Source organism: Sceloporus undulatus, chromosome 3, assembly GCF_019175285.1.
Source record: "Sceloporus undulatus isolate JIND9_A2432 ecotype Alabama chromosome 3, SceUnd_v1.1, whole genome shotgun sequence".
NCBI lineage: Eukaryota > Metazoa > Chordata > Lepidosauria > Squamata > Phrynosomatidae > Sceloporus > Sceloporus undulatus.
In genome coordinates this window covers 89,873,511-89,891,525 of record NC_056524.1, presented here as the reverse complement: position 1 = coordinate 89,891,525, position 18,015 = coordinate 89,873,511, and the positions used below count along the sequence as shown (strand labels likewise).

At 39.6% G+C, this 18,015-nt stretch overlaps 1 protein-coding gene across 1 annotated transcript in view; it reads left to right on the top strand.

Annotated features, from left to right (window-relative positions):
* The window catches only part of FRMPD4 (FERM and PDZ domain containing 4), a 262,955-nt gene that overhangs the window by 181,253 nt on the left and 63,687 nt on the right, over positions 1-18,015 (top strand). The window contains 3 exon segments of the mRNA XM_042460879.1: positions 8,220-8,349; positions 8,351-8,381; positions 10,992-11,094. Coding sequence (XP_042316813.1) covers positions 8,220-8,349; positions 8,351-8,381; positions 10,992-11,094 — 264 coding nt within the window.

Here is an 18,015-nt window from a genome sequence, read left to right as displayed (position 1 = left end):
TGTTATATAAGTTGGTTGACTGAAATAGTCTGCAAAATATTAATTTTATTAGTGATGCTCTGTTAGTTATGGTATTCATTTTTATATAAATTTCAATGTACTGTTTAGAAATCACCTCATTATTATACATCAATGTGCATATCTTGCCAGAATTAAATTACAGTATTATTGAGGTCATGCAAAACCTCAGTCTTCCAAATAATACAGAAGACTCAGTCTAGTGGAATATACTTTTCAGAGTTGCCACAGCCCATAAGAGAATTTAGTGCAGTCTATTTAGGATTTTCCTAGTTCTGAAATCTGGTGCTTTGCCAAATGGAGTATAATAAAAACCATTTATTTCTGACTTTAAGAAAAATGGAAAAGAGAAATATGTACTTTGAGAGAGTTATAGTTAGCTAGCCTGTTCTTATATTCTTTAATGTTTTCATTATGGAGTTGTGTTTTTAAAAAAACAAGCAGCAGCACATACACAGAGAAGCAGGAAGAGAAAATAATGTAAATAATTTTATTTCTGTTGCTTTTGCTACCTTGTTTTAGAGCTTGGAAATGTTACCTTTTTGACTACATGGCCACTTGTTATGCCATCTGGGGAATCCTGAGAAAGAAATATTTTTTCAAGCTCAGATCTGAAGGAACTGCTGTGAGGTGAGGGATAGTTTAAATTGGTGTGATGGTAAAAGGGTAAGAATACATGGTCAACAACTGAACTCTAAGCAGCAGCAGTGGCAATATGGATGTCCTGCTAATTCACATGGTAGCCAAACTACCTATGCCAGCCTTCTCCATCCTTACTTATAGGAATGACTTTGGATATCTTCCCCTCACAACACAACAGGACCCTCATGCTCTATACAGTGTTTCCCAAACTTTGGTCCTCCAGATGTTTTGGACTTCAGCTCCCAAAATTGCTGACTGATGCCTAGGCTAGCTGGGGCCTCTGGGAACTGAAGTTTCAAACACCTGGAAGACCAAAGTTTGGAAAACACTTGTAAAAGGGGAACAGCAGTTGCACAGGACAGCTCTCAGATTTGTGACATGTACCTTATGTCTTACCAAAACCAAAGGATTCATCACGTAGAGTCAAGTGCAAAACAAGTGTGGTGGGCAACTGCATGGGACCATGGGCCAATTCTTCCCCTGGCCTGAAAAAACCCACAGGTTTCACCCCCACCACAGATACCTCTGTTTTCCTCTGCAGCCCTTCTCAAGATGACAGTGGGGAATGACTCCACATTGTCATCTGTCTCCATTTTGGCAGAGGAAAACAAAGGTATTTGGAGGCAGTACATGGCTTCGGAGACCTTGTAGGAATGACTGGCGTATTTTCATATTTTTTTTCATGCATTTAGGGGAGCTTTCTGTGTGATTGGGGGCAAAATAGTCTGAAAATGGAATGAAATTTTCTAAAAAAAAAATATGTTGGGGAGACTGTGGGGATGGAGGATTTTCAGGGGCCACAAAATGGGACCCACATGCAGCATGTGGTCATCACTATACCTACCCTTAGAATTAAAGAATATGGTGTTGCTGAGCAACCACTGAGCAAATGAATTTGTTCTGAGTGCCAAATTAGCCCGTCCACAAACAGTTACATTCTTATAGAATCATAGAATCATAGAGTTGGAAGAGACCGCAAGGGCCATCCAGTCCAACCCCTTGCCATGCAGGAAATCCCAATCAAAGCATCCCCGACAGATGGCCATTCAGCCTGTGCTTAAAGACCTTCAAGGAAGGAGACTCCACTACACTCTGAGGGAGTGTGTTCCACTGTTGAACAGCCCTTACTGTCAGGAAGTTTCTCCTAATGTTGAGGTGGAATCTCTTTTCCTGAAGTTTGCATCCATTGTTCTGGGTCCTGGTCTCTGGAGCAGCAGAAAACAAGCTTGCTCCCTCCTTCAATATGACATCCCTTAAACAGGGCTATCGTATCACCTCTTTCTCTTCTCCAGGCTAAACATCCCCAGCTCCCTAAGTTGTTCCTCATAGGGCATGGTATCCAGGCCCTTCACCATTTTAGTTGCCCTTCTTTGGACACACTCCAATTTCTCGACATCCTTTTTCAATTGTGGTTCTTGTTTCCTAGCAATTTATTTAGTGTCAGTAGTCTGATTTGAATCCAAGTTGCAGATGTGTTTGTGTTAGGCAGTGCTTTCACAAGTATACTGATATCTAGGCTTTTTGATATACTGTTTTTTATTCTGTTGTTCAGCTTCCTCATTTTTGTTATGGAAGGGGCGCATTGCTACCTTGCTATTGTAAAAGAGAGATATTTAAAGGCTTCAGTTGAAGTAATATTGGATTTATATATGCTGATCTAGACTGGTTATAAACAGATGGATTGCTGTCATTCCCCATAGAATGAAACCTGTCAAGAATTGTTCATTCCTGTTTAGTACAGACCCTTTCAACCTCAATTAATTTACCATGTGTTTTCAGTCTGTTGGCCCACTTTCTCCGTTTTATCTTTCAAGCTGCATTTCAATAGACTCAGCTGCAGGATTCACTGATGCATTTTTATGAGACAAAAATCTCTCTTACTTCTGGTTCTTTCTTAAAAACAAGGTTATTGATTAATAGCATGGTCAATCTAAACATATACAAAAAGGAATGTGAAAAAGATAATACTTTCAGCCAGTTCACACAGTCTCAAATCTAGAGGTACTGCACATGAGGTATGACAGTGTACTCACACTACCTGTATAATGGAAGATAATAATCTTAGCATACCTTCAAGGGCTGCCTTTCATGTGCTGTGTTTTATTTGTTGTTCTTCTTTACAATGATTTTGTTGTTGTTGTTGTGTGTCTTCAAGTAGTTTCTGACCTATGGCGACCCTAAGGCCTAAGCTATCATGGGGTTTTCTTGGCAAGTTTAGTTCAGAGAGGGTTTGCTGTTGCTATCATCTGAGACTGAGTGTTTGTGACTCGCCCAAGGTCTCCAGTGGATTTCCATGACCAAGTTGAGATTTGAACCCCAAACCTACTTTAAGAGCCAGCAGCTGAACCAAGCAATGAAGTTCTCTTCTGCTGTTGATCCTATCTCCTTCTTGCCAATGAGGCTGCAACCATCATAAGTAGGTCTCAGTTCCTCATTGTAACCATATCCACTGGGGAACTGGAATAGCTATCCTGCTGTGCCCCAGTCAGCCTCAAGGCTTATCACATTGGTTATTAAATTGATTTACCTCTATCTAGTTTAAAGCTGAATTCGAGCGGCATCCTGATCTTATCAGGTGGCAAAGAACATCTGATAAGATCAGGATGCCGTCCTAATTCTTTAAACTGGATAGAGGTAAATCTATTTAATAATCAGTGTGATAAGCCTCCTCCATTGCTCACTGTGCCTGCTGGCCCTTAAGGCAGGTTTGAGGGGGCATTTATAATTGTGCCAATAGTGCCATGATCATGAATACGGTACAGTTATGGATCTGTAACTCTAGGTTAAGAATCCATAACTGTAATACAGAATACCAGCCTATAATTTTAACTTTTTGTGATATAATTTTTTTTTGCAGTTATCTGTTTTAAACTTGGTAAGCTTCCTTAAGTCTAGGGGTGCATCTTCACTGTAGAAATAGTGTAGTTTGACATCATGTTAAGTGCTGTAGCTGCATTCTATTGAATTCTATGATTTGTAGTTTTACAAGGTCCTTAGCCTTTCTGCCAAAGAGTGCTAGTACTTCATAAAACTACAAGGATTCTGTAGGACGGAACTATAGCAAAGTTGTGTCAAACTGCATTATTTCTACAGTATAGATACACCCTTGGACTGGGAAAAAGATAGGAACTAACAACCACCACTGCCGCCCATAAACATAATCTATACTTGGAGTATATCTCCCATTATTTCCTGGCCAGCATATGCTGTCTGAGTCATTTGTAATCCCCCCCCCCAAAAAAAAATCCACTGAAGCTTTGTAACTGTCGTCATTCTTCATTGTTATTTCAGGCTGGTAGTCTTGGGCAAGTCACACTGTCTCAGCCTCAGAGGATAGCAATGGTAAACCCCCTTGAAGAAAATTTCCAAGAAAACCCCATGATAGGTTCCCCTTAGGGTTGCCATAAGTAGGAAACTACTTGAAGGCACACATCCTCATCAACAACAACAACAAATGATCGGTATTAGTTGTTGTCCAACCACCAAATATGAAGGCTTGAAAATTTAATTAATTAGATCCATGGGTTTCTTCCTATGATTGGTATGTTCATCTTTAATACATGTCTATCCTGCCCTTCAAATAATGTTTTCCAAGCTAGTTTTCATATAATAAAAGATGATATAAGGGATACAATGGAGTGAGGGCCCTGCTCACAATGATCTTATTCTGTCTTCTGTCTTGACAACCTCTGATAGCTTTGCTTGAGTGAAAAAAAATGGAGAAAGGTTATATCTGTGTGTCATTCTGAAATTTATGGAACATTTCAATATATATTTTTAAAAGGGCCAATTCCAAATGAGGTTTCCATCACTGGATATGGGTTAAAAGAAAAATAATAGCTCTGTTGGTGAAACAGAGGTTATATGTCATCATCAGCTGGAAAATTCTCTGAACTGGGGTCATCCTGTTTTGTTGTTGTTGTTGGAGTATTGTTTGCTGTTACTGGAGGAGGCTTTTCATACCATCTGCTACTTCAGGAAAGGAGAACCTGTAATTCTCCTGATGTTATTGAAATACAGGTCCCATCATCACTAGCCAACTTTGTCAATGGTGAGGGAGTTTTTGTCCAACCTCAGGAGGCTCACACATTCCTCAGCTTGGTCCTTTTGAGACGTGCTTTTCCACTGAACGTGTGCTTTATCACTGAACTGTGGCCCATCTTGGATGATGTCCCTCTTGTCCACCATACCACAAAAGACGAAACACAGAAGTCCACATTAGTTTAATGTGGTTCAGATTCCTTCACCTACCAAGAGGTCCTATATGCCAACTTTTAGCTCATGGGACCCTCTGAGGGTAATATGTTATTGTTTGCTATCAAGTCACCCTTATGGTCACCTTTTGAATGAGTTATCTCCACGAACCCCAGTCATCAACTGCCCTGCTAGAGTCTTAGAAACTCATGTTCATGGCTTCCTTGATTGAATCATTCCATTAGTCCTCTTAGTTTAGTCCTCTACTAGTGAGATTTCACCAGATTTCCTCTGGGGCTCATTAATTTCTATAATTGTTTCACTTTGTTTACTTCTGAATGTTGATCCATGCCATATGGAGAAGACTGGTATCCTCTGGAATTTTTGTGTATGGCTAATTTCAAAGAGATCATTTGTGAAATTAAAAAGATGATTTTTTAAAAACCAGTAGAACTTTTTACTCCTTTCTAATTACATTTCTACCATATGTTCATCCAGATGGCTTCAACTTATAGGGTGCTATAAAATGACCTTATTTTAGAAGATTTAATCACTGGAGAAGCTTATGAACAAATAGAACTGACACTTTGTCAGGGAAAAAATAGGTAAATCACCTGAGAGTTGTTTTCCATTTACCTCATGTACAGTGTAGCAGTCCGTCTCCTGTTTACACATTTATTCATTGTGAAAATGCAGGATCCAGGGCATCTGATGCTGGAACCCTGGTAAATGGAAACATGCTTTTCTCTGTTCGTTGGAACAGAATCAATTTGGGCATTCTATATATACCACTTTAAAAAAAGCAGACAATAAAAATTTAAAAAGGAGAATTGGAGCTTTCCCTCTTAAATGGGCAGAAATTGTTAAATATTTGACTGATAATTGCCAATTTTTCTGTTGCACTGCTTGATATTAGTAGGAAAAATGAAAACACACAACAACCTAAACCTTATTATAATTCCTAATAGATAATATTCATGGAATAAATAGGATTTTCCTACATGTTGATTTACCATTCATAATTATGTTTTGATAACTAAAGCCACACTTTTAATGAAGAACTACCAGTAAACATTGAGATGCAGTTGAGTAAAAGTGTCTGTTGGACAATTAATGTTTATAGGCTATTAATTTTAAGTAATTTGAAAGTAGTCCTCAGACCTATATAATATAGACTTAATAACACAGCTATAAAAACTGAGCCTTAGCTTTAACAGAAGGGTAGGTGGCTGCTGGGGGGAACCAGCATCATGTAGTAGTTTGAGTGCTAGATTAGGTCCCTGGGAGACAAGAGTCTAAATCCCTGCTCATTCAGGCAAACCCACTGGGAGACCTCGAACAAGTCACATTCTCTCAAAGGAAGGCAATGGCAAGCCTTCTCAAAACAAATTTTCTGGAAGCCCAGGCATTGTTTTTCCAAAAGGGCTCCATAAGTTGGAAACTTCAGTTCTCAGCCAGGTATATATAGAAAGAGGTGCTTCTTCCACTACCAAGTTCCTATCCTCTGACTGAGAATTTCAGACACCCCTTCCTAGTCTGTGCTAACAGCTGAATACCGAGTAACAGTTAGAGCACAACTTGAGAGTTTTTGGGGGCATGGAGTTAAATCACAGCCATTACATGCATGAGAATAGGGGCTATGTTCTTTGCTTTTTTAAAAAAGCCGATAAACCCCAATCCAGAGAGGTATCCAATTATACTGAAAGTAAAGTGTGCCCATATCATGTTACCTAATAGACAGTGGATACTGTAATTTGTAAGGTAGTCTTAGTAAACTGTTAAGGAGATGATTCAATTCATGAAAATCCATGATTTCACTGGAATATCTGACCTGACAAAATGTAATTCATTGAAGCTAAAACTATAGCAAAATAACCAATATTTCATTAAAAAAAGAAAAGAAACAGCAAAATGCTTACAAATGGTGTCAAACTGCATAGGAAGCACCGTTCTCTTTCGCAGTAAGCCAAATGTTGTTTATTTATTAAAAGTATTCTATAATTTCACAAACAGTTTGGAAGTTCTTCTGAACCAACTCCAAATAAAATGGATGGGAGCTACCTAAAGACATTCACAGTTACACATGCTGGGTGGACTCTTGTTGGTTAGCACCCAACCAGAATCGATCCAATCAATCAGTTACTGAATGGTAAATCAACATGTAGGAAAATCCCATTGATTCCATGAGTATTATGTATTAGGAATAATAACAGGATTTGTAGTTTATGGTGGCACTAGAGCTCTTTAACCGAGAAGCTTAAATATCTCACAAAATACCAGAATTCCATAGCACTGAGCCATGGCAGTTGAAGTGGTGTAAATCTGGATTATTTCTGCAGTGCAGATAAAGCCATAGCCACGTTCATATGAAATAGGTTGATTTTTTGATATCCTGGACTAAATCCATTTAGGTGGTCTTTTTATGGGAGAAGAACAGGTACTTTGAATTGGCCTGAGAAATTATTGATATTATAATTTATTTATGATGTTTCATTTTGTTGTATATATCTGAATTTTATACAGTGAGCTTCCATATTCACAGATTCTGCATACACAGATTCAACCATCCACAGCTTGGATACACACACACACACATTTTGATTTTGCCATTTTATATAAGAGACACCATTTTACTATGTCATTGTATATAATGGGACTTGAGCATCCATGGTTTGGGGGCCTGGCACTAAATTCAGTGGATTCCAAGGGCCCACTCTATATCACTTTGAATAATAAGTGGATGAAGTAGTGTTTTGTTAAGATGTGAAACAAAATAAAATATATGAACTAATGTTTGATGGTTTCTGTAGTATGTAATCAAGGACAGACAATGAAACCTTTTCAGCTATCATGACATAAATGTCACAACAAAGAAAGTCCCCTCCTGCTGTCACTCCTGTTGTGTTGCTGCTGCCACCAGCTACAACTCCTTCCCTCCGCTATCCTCTATGCTGTTGCTGTTCTCTCACTTCAGAGTGAGGCAGATGACTAGCTTCTAGTGGTCTCCTGTCTGAAGCAGCTGCCTCACTTTGCCTAATAGCCACTCCAGTCCTGCTGCCACTCCCATTCATCTGTGTGCCTTTCATTCTACCTTGTGGGACTCAGGGGAAGTCATAGGTAAACTGATAGTGTGTGGAGGGTTATTGAAATTGTGAACAAGACTACATGAAATGAGGTTAAGGGATGCATATGACCATCAGGTTGCATGACACCCAGTGAGATAAGACTGGAAAATCTAGATAAGCTGCTTTTCCAATTATAAAAACAGTATGCACTATTCGAAACAGGAGACTAAAATAAAATTATAAAACAAAAAAACAAAGTTTATTGTTGTGTAACTCTATCCTTGTTTTTCTTTTTCTCAGTCACATGACACAGTCTGCTTCTTTTGACGATCCACGGATAGACAGCTGCCAAATCACACCTCCAGCCCCTCGGAAAGTGGAAATGCGGAGAGATCCAGTGCTGGGATTTGGTTTTGTGGCTGGTAGTGAAAAAACCTGTGGTGGTGCGCTCAGTAACGCCAGGTATGATCCCTCCTTATGTTTGAATTCCTGCTTTATTGCCCAATGGGAAAGCAATTTGAGTGTGTGTGTTTGTGTGTGTAAAACATCTTGCTATTCCAAGACCTATGAATTAGGTTTTTTTGGCAGACCTGTTTCCATCTGTAGAACTGGTGATTCCCCTCCTTCCTTCAACCCTTGGAAGCTCCCAGAACCTGGTCAAAGAAGATCAGAAACCCTCCAAAGCCAACTTTCAGTTGATACACAGGCTGTGGGGAGACAGGGGATTTTGCATTAATGGACAGGCACACTGCAAAATATATTGAGGTAAATGACTGATGCTGTAAGAACTGATATTGTCAGATGATGGCAAATATTAAAATATATGGCTGACATCCTGCAGTGGGAAACATTGTAACACTGCAACATACATGAACTACAAAATGTCTCCTCTTTGTGCCACTCACCTTAGTCCTGCACCTCCTCTCTAATGCCAAGTAGTGTCTACTGGAGAGCAGGAGACAGCAGAGAAACATCTGGCTATGTGATTATGTAGCCAGATGCACAGCAATGATATCATCTTCCAGAACGTCTGCATGAGCGCCAGAAAGTCCCAAAAGATGCCTTCATCATTGTGTTGCATAGTAACATAGACAGATGCTTCTCAGCTGTCCTCCACTCTCCACTGGCCACAAGAGGTCATAGAGAGTGGGACAGAGGAGGACAGGGAGATGTCAGAGAGGAAGAGAATTCTGACCTCAAAATGACCACCCCAAATGACCCCCCTCCTCCTCTCCAGCTTTTTTTTTTTTCAGATTGGGACTCAAAACAGCTTAAAATGTTTTTTTTAAATGTTAAAAATCCACAAGATACAAAATCTAAAATATAATTAAACAATCAGAAAAAGATTAAAAGAAATTTAATCATTAAAACAAACACTCAACAATCAGAACAACAATTAGCAATATCTTGTGCATTTTATAAGAGGGACCATATATAATCACTCATTGCAAGTCTGTTGGAATAGAAAAAGTCTTTACTAGTCTGTGAAAAAAGTAGGAGCTTGGGGGCAGCCAGTGAAAAGGGCCTCTCCCATGTTCCCACTAGATGTATCAGTGAAGGAGGTGGGACAAAGAGAAGAGCCTTCCCAACACATCTCAGAGCATGGAATAATTCGTAATAATATGACAAATGTATTTGGTACTTAGTCGTATCACCATCACGGATTGGCAATGCCCTTTATTAAATGGCAGATAATAGGTGACCATAGGCTGTTCTCCCTTGGGTTTGTCACTTAACAATGGGCAAGGGGACAGAGCAGGTTCTCATAAACTTATTTCTCAAGCTTACTCAATGGTATAGGTAAGACTAGACTTTTTGATACAAATTCAGGGCTCTACGGACTAGGAAGGTCCAAATGATCACGAAATAATAATGAGTAATGGGGGCAAATGAACTCAGTAACAGCACATTGCCTCACTGGCCCACGGGAGCTAAGGCTAATTTATTTGTTACTTCTTATTTTTACACTTATTTTATAGGGAAATCATGTACACTATACCTAAAATGCAAAGACATAAAACTCAGCACAAAAGTCAGAATCATACGGGCCATCGTATTCCCTATTACCATGTATGAATGTGAGAGCTGGACAGTCTAGAAAGAAGATAGGAGAAAAATCAACTCATTTGAGATGTGGTGCTGGAGAAGAGTGCTGAGGATCCCATGGACAGCCAAAAGGACAAACAAATGGGTCCTGGAGCAGATCAAGCCAGAAATATCCTTAGAAGCCAAGATCATAAGACTTAGGCCCTGTGCAGACCAGCCTTAAAGGCTGGCTTGGGGGTGGAGTTAGGGTGTAGCATCCACAAGATGTACACCGTGACTCTGCCCTCAGGGTGGGGTGACACCATGCACTGCTCCACATGGTGCGTGGTGTTATGGCACTCCTGTAGCACTGCGTTCACAGAACACAGCACAAAAAGGAGCCAATTTTTGTGGCTTCTTTTTGTGTCCTGCAAAGGCCAGATCGGGGTAGCAGCATGCGATTGCCACGGCCCCGATCCAGTTGTTAAAGGGGCGGCTGGAGGCTGTGCACAGCCCCTTAGACTGTCATACTTTGGACACATCATGAGAAGACATGAATTGTTGGAAAATAATGTTAGGAAAGGTGGAGGGAAGGAGAAAGAGAGGAAGGCCACATGCTAGATGGATGGACTTTATTAAAGAGACCATGAATATGAGTTTACAGGAGCTGGGCAGAACAGTAAAGGATGGGGGGGGGCTGGAGATGTCTCATCCATATGATCGCCATGGGTCGAGATCATCTCGAAGACAGTTAACAACAACAACAAAAATGTACACTGTTATAGATGCTCATTTTTTTTATTTTTTACATTTAGAATATATGATCCTTTTTAGATGAACATAACCATGCTGCCTGATGGGATTCTGGGAGCTGTAGTCTCAAAATTATACCTCTTTTGAACTCATACCTATACAGCTCACCAAGATTGGGGAATACATTGTTGTTACTGAGCCATTTCTCTTATTGAGCATCATGGTACTATCTGTATAAAAGAGATCACTATACAATGATATATATCTAACCTGTGCTCAAATATATATTTACAGGGGGTCCGTCTGAAGGAAAACTGATACCAGGAGATCAGATCATAATGATTAATGATGAGCCAGTCAACACTGCTCCAAGGGAAAGAGTCATTGACCTTGTCAGGTAGTTGCTATTTGTTTTGCTCTTTATTTTATTTAGTCCTAAATCCAATTGCTAGTTCCAGATCAAGTAGACCCCTTGAATCAGTGGGAACATGATAAATCAACACTTTAGTATGTTTCCGACATTGATTCATTTAAATGGGTTTGCCCAAGTTGGTACTAAGAATTAGATTTAGGCTCTAGCATCTCATTCTGTCCCATAGTTATGGTTTAATGAAAATCATTTACCCATTATATTCAGCATCATATTGCTCATTTATCCTTGTTCCTGTCCTATATATATTAGAATTAGCCTCCTGAAGTTTACTTTTGCTGTTATTTTTGAGTGCAAGACTGCGTGATTAAAATGTACTGCTTTATATGCTTCATGTCTGAAGACAATAATGTATGTATACGATAGAAATGGTATCATAAATATTTCAGTCCATACAGTAGAGGAAAGCAAGAAATATGATCATTCATGATCTTTAAAACTCTATGTTAACAGGTTAACAGGCAGACTGTGGCATACTTGAAAACTGCCAATCCAAACAATACTGGTAAAAAAGCTGATAGCTGACAAGTATGAAATGAATAACTACACAGGTGTGCTCATGGATCAGAATTGTCTCAGCACAGACAGGGAGTAATAAGGAGAGGGCTATGACAACTGGGAACATATAAAAGAAACTTCAGCAAGTGTGAAACTATAATGGAAGTAAGAAGTTTGCAGTTCAAGGAGTTCCCAGTTGGAATCTCTTTGTCCTATCAGGACTATCAAAAATATTTTTCTTTGCGTCCATAGGAAGTAGGTGGATTGCTTTATCTGAATGAAGGCAGAGAGTTTCAGGATTAATCTAAATTCTCTTCTAACTGCTCATTTAGTTTTTGTATGCTGTAAAACAATGGTGAATATACAAACTTTCACTTATCATGATGTCCTGTAAGGTAAATAAAGGCTAGCTGGTAGCTCTTTCAAGCACTTTCTTCTTAGATTCATGAATAAGCCATGCATTTTCAGGACTAATTCTATATGTCTTCCTTTGGTATCAGTTTAGTCGGGCAATTGTAAACAGTTCTGTAAACAATGTTCAATTCTTGAGGGAATACTGATGTATTTACTGTGAAATTCTACCTTTTCTTTTCCATGTATGTATGCTGCTGGGACTTTGACAGCAGTTGACTTTTCTTTAATGAGTTTCAGTGAGCTGTATTAAAGTTACATAATACTTCATTCCACATAAACAGCTTACTATCATCTCAATAGGGACATCTGGAATGATTAGGAAAAGTACTGTACAATCGCTGTATTATAGAGAAAAGCAACTCACTATACCAAAGTACTAAGGCATCCCTTCTGTGCAGCAGCTCAACCCAGAATTGCATTTGGTTCAGGTGTTTTCATGTATTCAAGAACATGTCCCTTCCTCCTGTTCTCCTCTAATATTATTCAGTTCTATTTTTAATGTTCATTAATCTATAAATCTGATTTTCCTATAGCAACTGACAGTATCCTCCAATTGAGACTATAGGATAATAGCATTCATTCCACACACAATCTGTAACACATTTTTTTAAATGTAGCATTGAGGCAGGCACAAAAACAGAGGTTCATCTGTGGCAGTGCAGCTATAGATTGTTGGAAAGGAGGGAAAGAAATCCACCACCAAGTTAGTTGTTGCTGAAGTGCTTCACCATCATAAGTCTTTCACTTCTTGTATTCTGCACAGGAAAGGTACAAGAAATGAACCTATCTGAGATAAGTTTGGACAATAGGCTGAAGAAAGATAAGGTGAGGAGGCAGAACACTCATCTTACCTTATTTACCTGTGAGATGTTAAAAGCTGAACTACATTCTCCACCTTATCAGGTTTCACTATAAAACGGTTGCCCGCTAGCCGGGCAGATCGTTTTGCCACCAGAGGCGGCAAAAACTACAAGCCCCAGTATGCACTGGGGCTTGCCCCAGCTCCCGCCCACCCACCACTGTTTTGTGGGTTTTTTGTCACAACTTGGGGTGGCAGCATAGGCCAGGATCTGCACGGTGTGGTACCAGGGCTATGAACCTCTGGTTGGGAGTCAATAGGTACCCGGGGGCGAATAGGGAAGGCGTATGGCCATTACGGGGGCCATAATGCAGGAGCGCCTCCCGGTGACTAGGGGCTTAGTGAATATGTGAACACATGGCATGTTTTGTGGTCAAGTTGTGTTCCTTAGCCCCTAGGTCATCCCAAGCGCCTGGTGGGTGCCAGGTTTTTGGATAATCAGACAAACGTGGGGTTGTTTGATTTCGCAGATCCTGACCTCATGCTTGGTGCCAACCCTTACCAATTGCTTGCTAATAAATTTGTGGCCTTTCTTCCAAACTTGTTGTTATGTGTGGTTATTTGCAACAGCATCTGAGGCAAACAGATCTCTCTGTGTATATGTACCTTCAAGTCACCTGTTGACTTATGGTAACACATTCATTTCATAGGGTTTTCTTAGGCAAGGTAGTTTTGCCAGGTTTTTTAAAATGAAATATAGCCTACAGCATTTGGTATTTGTTGAGGGTCTCCCATCCAAGTACTAACCAGGGCTGACCCAGCTTTGCTTCCAATATCAGACTGGATCTGGTGCCTTTGGAGTATTTAGGTCCTAGATATTAAGTCTGTTATAAGCCTGCAAATCACTAGCTTAAGTTTGTCATCTCATAATCTTACCAACTACCCTAGATTGCCATTGATTTCAGAATCGTTGGGAAGCACGGAGGAATCATGGTATGGATTTCTACTTTATATTTTATGATATGGTATTTATTACACCTTTATCCTACTTTGGTACTAAAATAAATAGTGACCAAAGAAATATTCAAATTAGAAACCAGTTTTATAAACAGAAAAAACCCCAAACAAAATGCTATTAAAATAATCACAATAATCAATGTCATTAAAATAATCACAGTAATCACAAAACATCAAAATACAGTACCTCTTTCTTACCTGCATCCTGCAGTTATGTTCAGAACTTGTACATAATTAAATGCACCAACTTAAGGATAAATACACATTTAAGATAGAGTTGGCTATTTGAGAAGAAATGTGTACAGTATAAGAAGCAGACAGCCTTATCTGCATAACATATTTGGAAGCAAGCCCCACTATTTAAGTAAGCATGCACAGACTATAGCATTATTTCTTGGGGCAAAGTGGAAAAGTGGTATCTAACCAATGCAGCATAACTCTTTGAAGCTATAAAATACAGAATTCAACCAATTCACACTTCATGTGTCTGCCCATGCTAAGGTAACCAACGCTAGATCAAAAACATGACAAATATGATACATAAGACTGATAGACAAATACAACTATTAGAAATGCACAAACCTTCACATTTAGATAAACATTACCTCATGGTTGTTACTCTGTGTTTCATTGCCCTGCCACCATGGTATGTGTATAGACATTATACTACATTTCACTGACTTTTTCATTTCCCAGCTTTTTGCATTACACATAAGACTGAGTATTTGCAGAGCTTGGGAAAGTTAATTTTTGGACTACAAAACCCAGAGTACCCAGTGCTGGCTGAGGAAGCTGAAATCTAGAGAGAAAGAGAGAGCATGCAGTGTTCCTGGACATCTGTTTACTTGATTTTGTATGACTACAGTTCTTTCCAAGAGCCAGCATTGCATAGTGGTTTGAGTGTTGGACTATGACTCTGGAACCCAGGGTTTGATTCCCCGCTCAGCCATGAAACCCGCTGGGAGACCTTGGGCAAGTCACACTCTGTCAACCTCAGGTGAAGGCAATGGAAACCCTTCTCTGAACGAATCTTATTTATTTTATTTATTTATTTCATTTGTATGCCACCTTTCTCTCAGGAGGGACCCAAGGCTGCTCACAGACAAAAAAAACATTTTAAAAAGTCAATAAAATTCAAAACAATTAAAATAATCTTAAAACAATTTTAAAAATAACACAAAAATATACAGAAGTTAAAAGCATAACTAATCTTGTCAAGAAAACCCCATGATAGGTTCACCTTAGAGTTGCCATAAGTCAGAAATGGCTTGGAGGCATGCAACAACAACAGCAACTTATGGCTTACTTGGTAACATTTTTGCATATAGAACACTGCTGAAATGCCATGAACAGATCACTTTCCTGGAGACTGACACATACATTCATTATAAAATAATGAACTATGGTTCATTCACATCTCTCATTTTGTTTGGCTCCTGGTATGCTGACCATCCTTGATCAGAGTGCTGATCGCCTTTTGAAGGCCAGTTGCTTGGGGAGTGTCATACAGTACAGCTTGCGGCAGAAATGCATGTGCACTCATTATATCCAGTATTCTGTAAAACCTTTCCTCCTGTGTTCTTCTCAGCTGAGATATTTGGGGGGGGGGGGGGGTTAGGAAAAGAAAATGATCCTGATTTTTGTTTTGTGAAGGAGAGCCTGTTTCTATCAGCATTTGCAAAATTGGTTTTGTGCTGCGGGGTGAGAAAAAGCATCTTCCTTTATGAAGAAGAATACTGGAACCGAGAAGTGATTGCTTATTTTAAAACAAAGCCAGTCTTTACTGTATCATTAAAATACAGATCGAAACAGGGTAACATGCTGGCCAAACTGCCAAGATCTATTCAAAGAACCAGCTGTGTTGCTGCATAGCAGCAGCTGCCTTCTGGTGCCTTAAAGTTAATCACAGATCAGTTTGGAATTAGTGACCATGCAGGGTTTTGTTTTATTTGTTATCACTTCATGCATGGTCCATCTCATCTGTTCTGAACGTGCTGTAAAGCAATGGTGATTGAATCATAGGGGTTTTCCTAAATTATTAAGAGGACTAAACCTAGTTAAATCCTAAGAATGAAATATGATCCACTGTTTGTTTTCAACTGCTCCATACAGATTAGATTTAGGAAGTTGAGGAGCTACTTCTCCCTTTATACATTTTAAACTGAAGGAATTCTCCCACATAATCCCTTGACCTTCAAGGATGTCTCTGGCTGGCTTCTCAGCCCTTAAAAAAATTGAGAGCTCAGTCTTGCTTTCAGCCTGCCTACTGTGACTTCCATAACATGATCTGTTTGACTTCTGTATTGTCCTCCTCCTGCCTTTGCCTAGGCAACATGGAACTGGAGTTGATGACTCAGATGCTGCTGCAAAAAGCATCACGTTGAGAATTCACCACCTCTGCTATGGCACTTAGAATTTCTTTTCATAGGGAAGGTAACAAAGACATAATGCATGTATTCCTGGTCCAGCTCATTTAAAACAACAACAACCCTGTTTATTACTTCACTGGTTCAATTCAAAGAATTTACAAGGTAGCATCTCACTATAAATTTTACAAGGAAAGAAAAGTGTAATTGTAAGAACATCATTAAAAATCGACTGTCAGTAACACATGAGATTAACAGCTGGGCCCAATTCAGCTTTCTAGTTTTGGCTTCCAGAATCTTGCAGTCTGGCATTTTTGTTCTTTTAGGACAGAGGTGGGCAACTGCCACCCTTTCCTCCATTGACCTCACTCACAGTTTGCACAGTTTGCATGGATTTCCCACAGCAAACCCAAATACTTCTATTTTCTTATGCAGATCCTCTCAAAATGGAGACAAGATGTGATATTGCATTGCTTCCTGTTGCCATTTCGGGGGAAATGCAAAGATCAATTGAGATATTTGGGAATAGAACAAGCTATTGCCATGCTTGTGAGGGTACCTTTGCATGTTGTCACATATTTGGGGGGCTTCATTGTGACTTTGCAGCAAAGATTGACCCAAAATTATGCCATTTTTTAAAATGGGGGAATTTGCAGGGCTGATAGGCAGGTAAAGGGCCATAAAAGTGGGGTCCAGGGGCTGCATGCAGCCTATGGTCCACACTTTGCCCATTGCTGCTTTAGAACCTGTCTCTCTGTCTTAGTCCACTTGCCAGTTGAACAAGTTGTGTTGTCTGTTCCATCCTTGTAATGGCTTTGGGTGGTAGTGACTGTAGGAACCAATAAGTCTTCTATATGTGTTATGGCTGCAAAACTTTGGAAATTTCTGCCTTCGTTGAGCTTTCAGTAAAACCTTTAGCTCCCAGTAATGGATCATGAAGCCCTCCAGATGTTGACGAACTGCAATTTCCAGCAGCCCTAACCAACGTAACTGTTGGTAAATGCTAGGAGTTGCAATCCAATAACATTTGGGTTGAAATATTCACACCCATGCTTTAGCTGCATGGAAATATTATTTCAAGAGATTGTGAACCACAGTAGTATAAAGCACATATATATGCACATAATGCCAAACACATCAACTTTTAAAATAACTCTGTGTGTGTGTGTGTGTGTGTGTGTGTGTGTGTGTGTGTAAAAGCAGGAAATAACTCAAATAAATAAATAGTATTGCCTCATCCCACCCTAACAACCCTAAAGATATCATCAGCAATTATACTTTCCACATTGTCTAGTGTGCCACTCCATCTTTTTGAGAAGTTAAGTTTTGAAAGCTGAACATGTTCTTCTTAGGAGGTTCATTACCCCATTTCTATGCCACCTTTCTCCCAGAAAGGGACCCAACTTTTAGAGAATGTTTAGAGAAGCATTCCCAGAGGTGAGCCCCTCTCTGACCCAGTAAGCCTCCTTCTAACCATCCATCAAGAAGCCAAGCCCTTCCTCCAGTCCATCTGCCTTGGTCCAGGCCTCGGAGGTGGAAAAGATCTGCTGGACCTGATCCTATTCCCCACCACCACTCCCTTCTCCTTTTGTGTCGTGTCTTTTAGATTGTAAGCCTGAGGGCAGGGAACCGTCTGACTAAAAAATTGATGTACAGCGCTGTGTAAACTTACAGCGCTTTATAAATAAAGGTTAATAATAATAATAATAATAATAATAATAATAATAATAATAATAATAATAATAATAAGGCAGCTCACAACCAGGGGTTCAGCAGAAAGCAAAATAAGCAGTC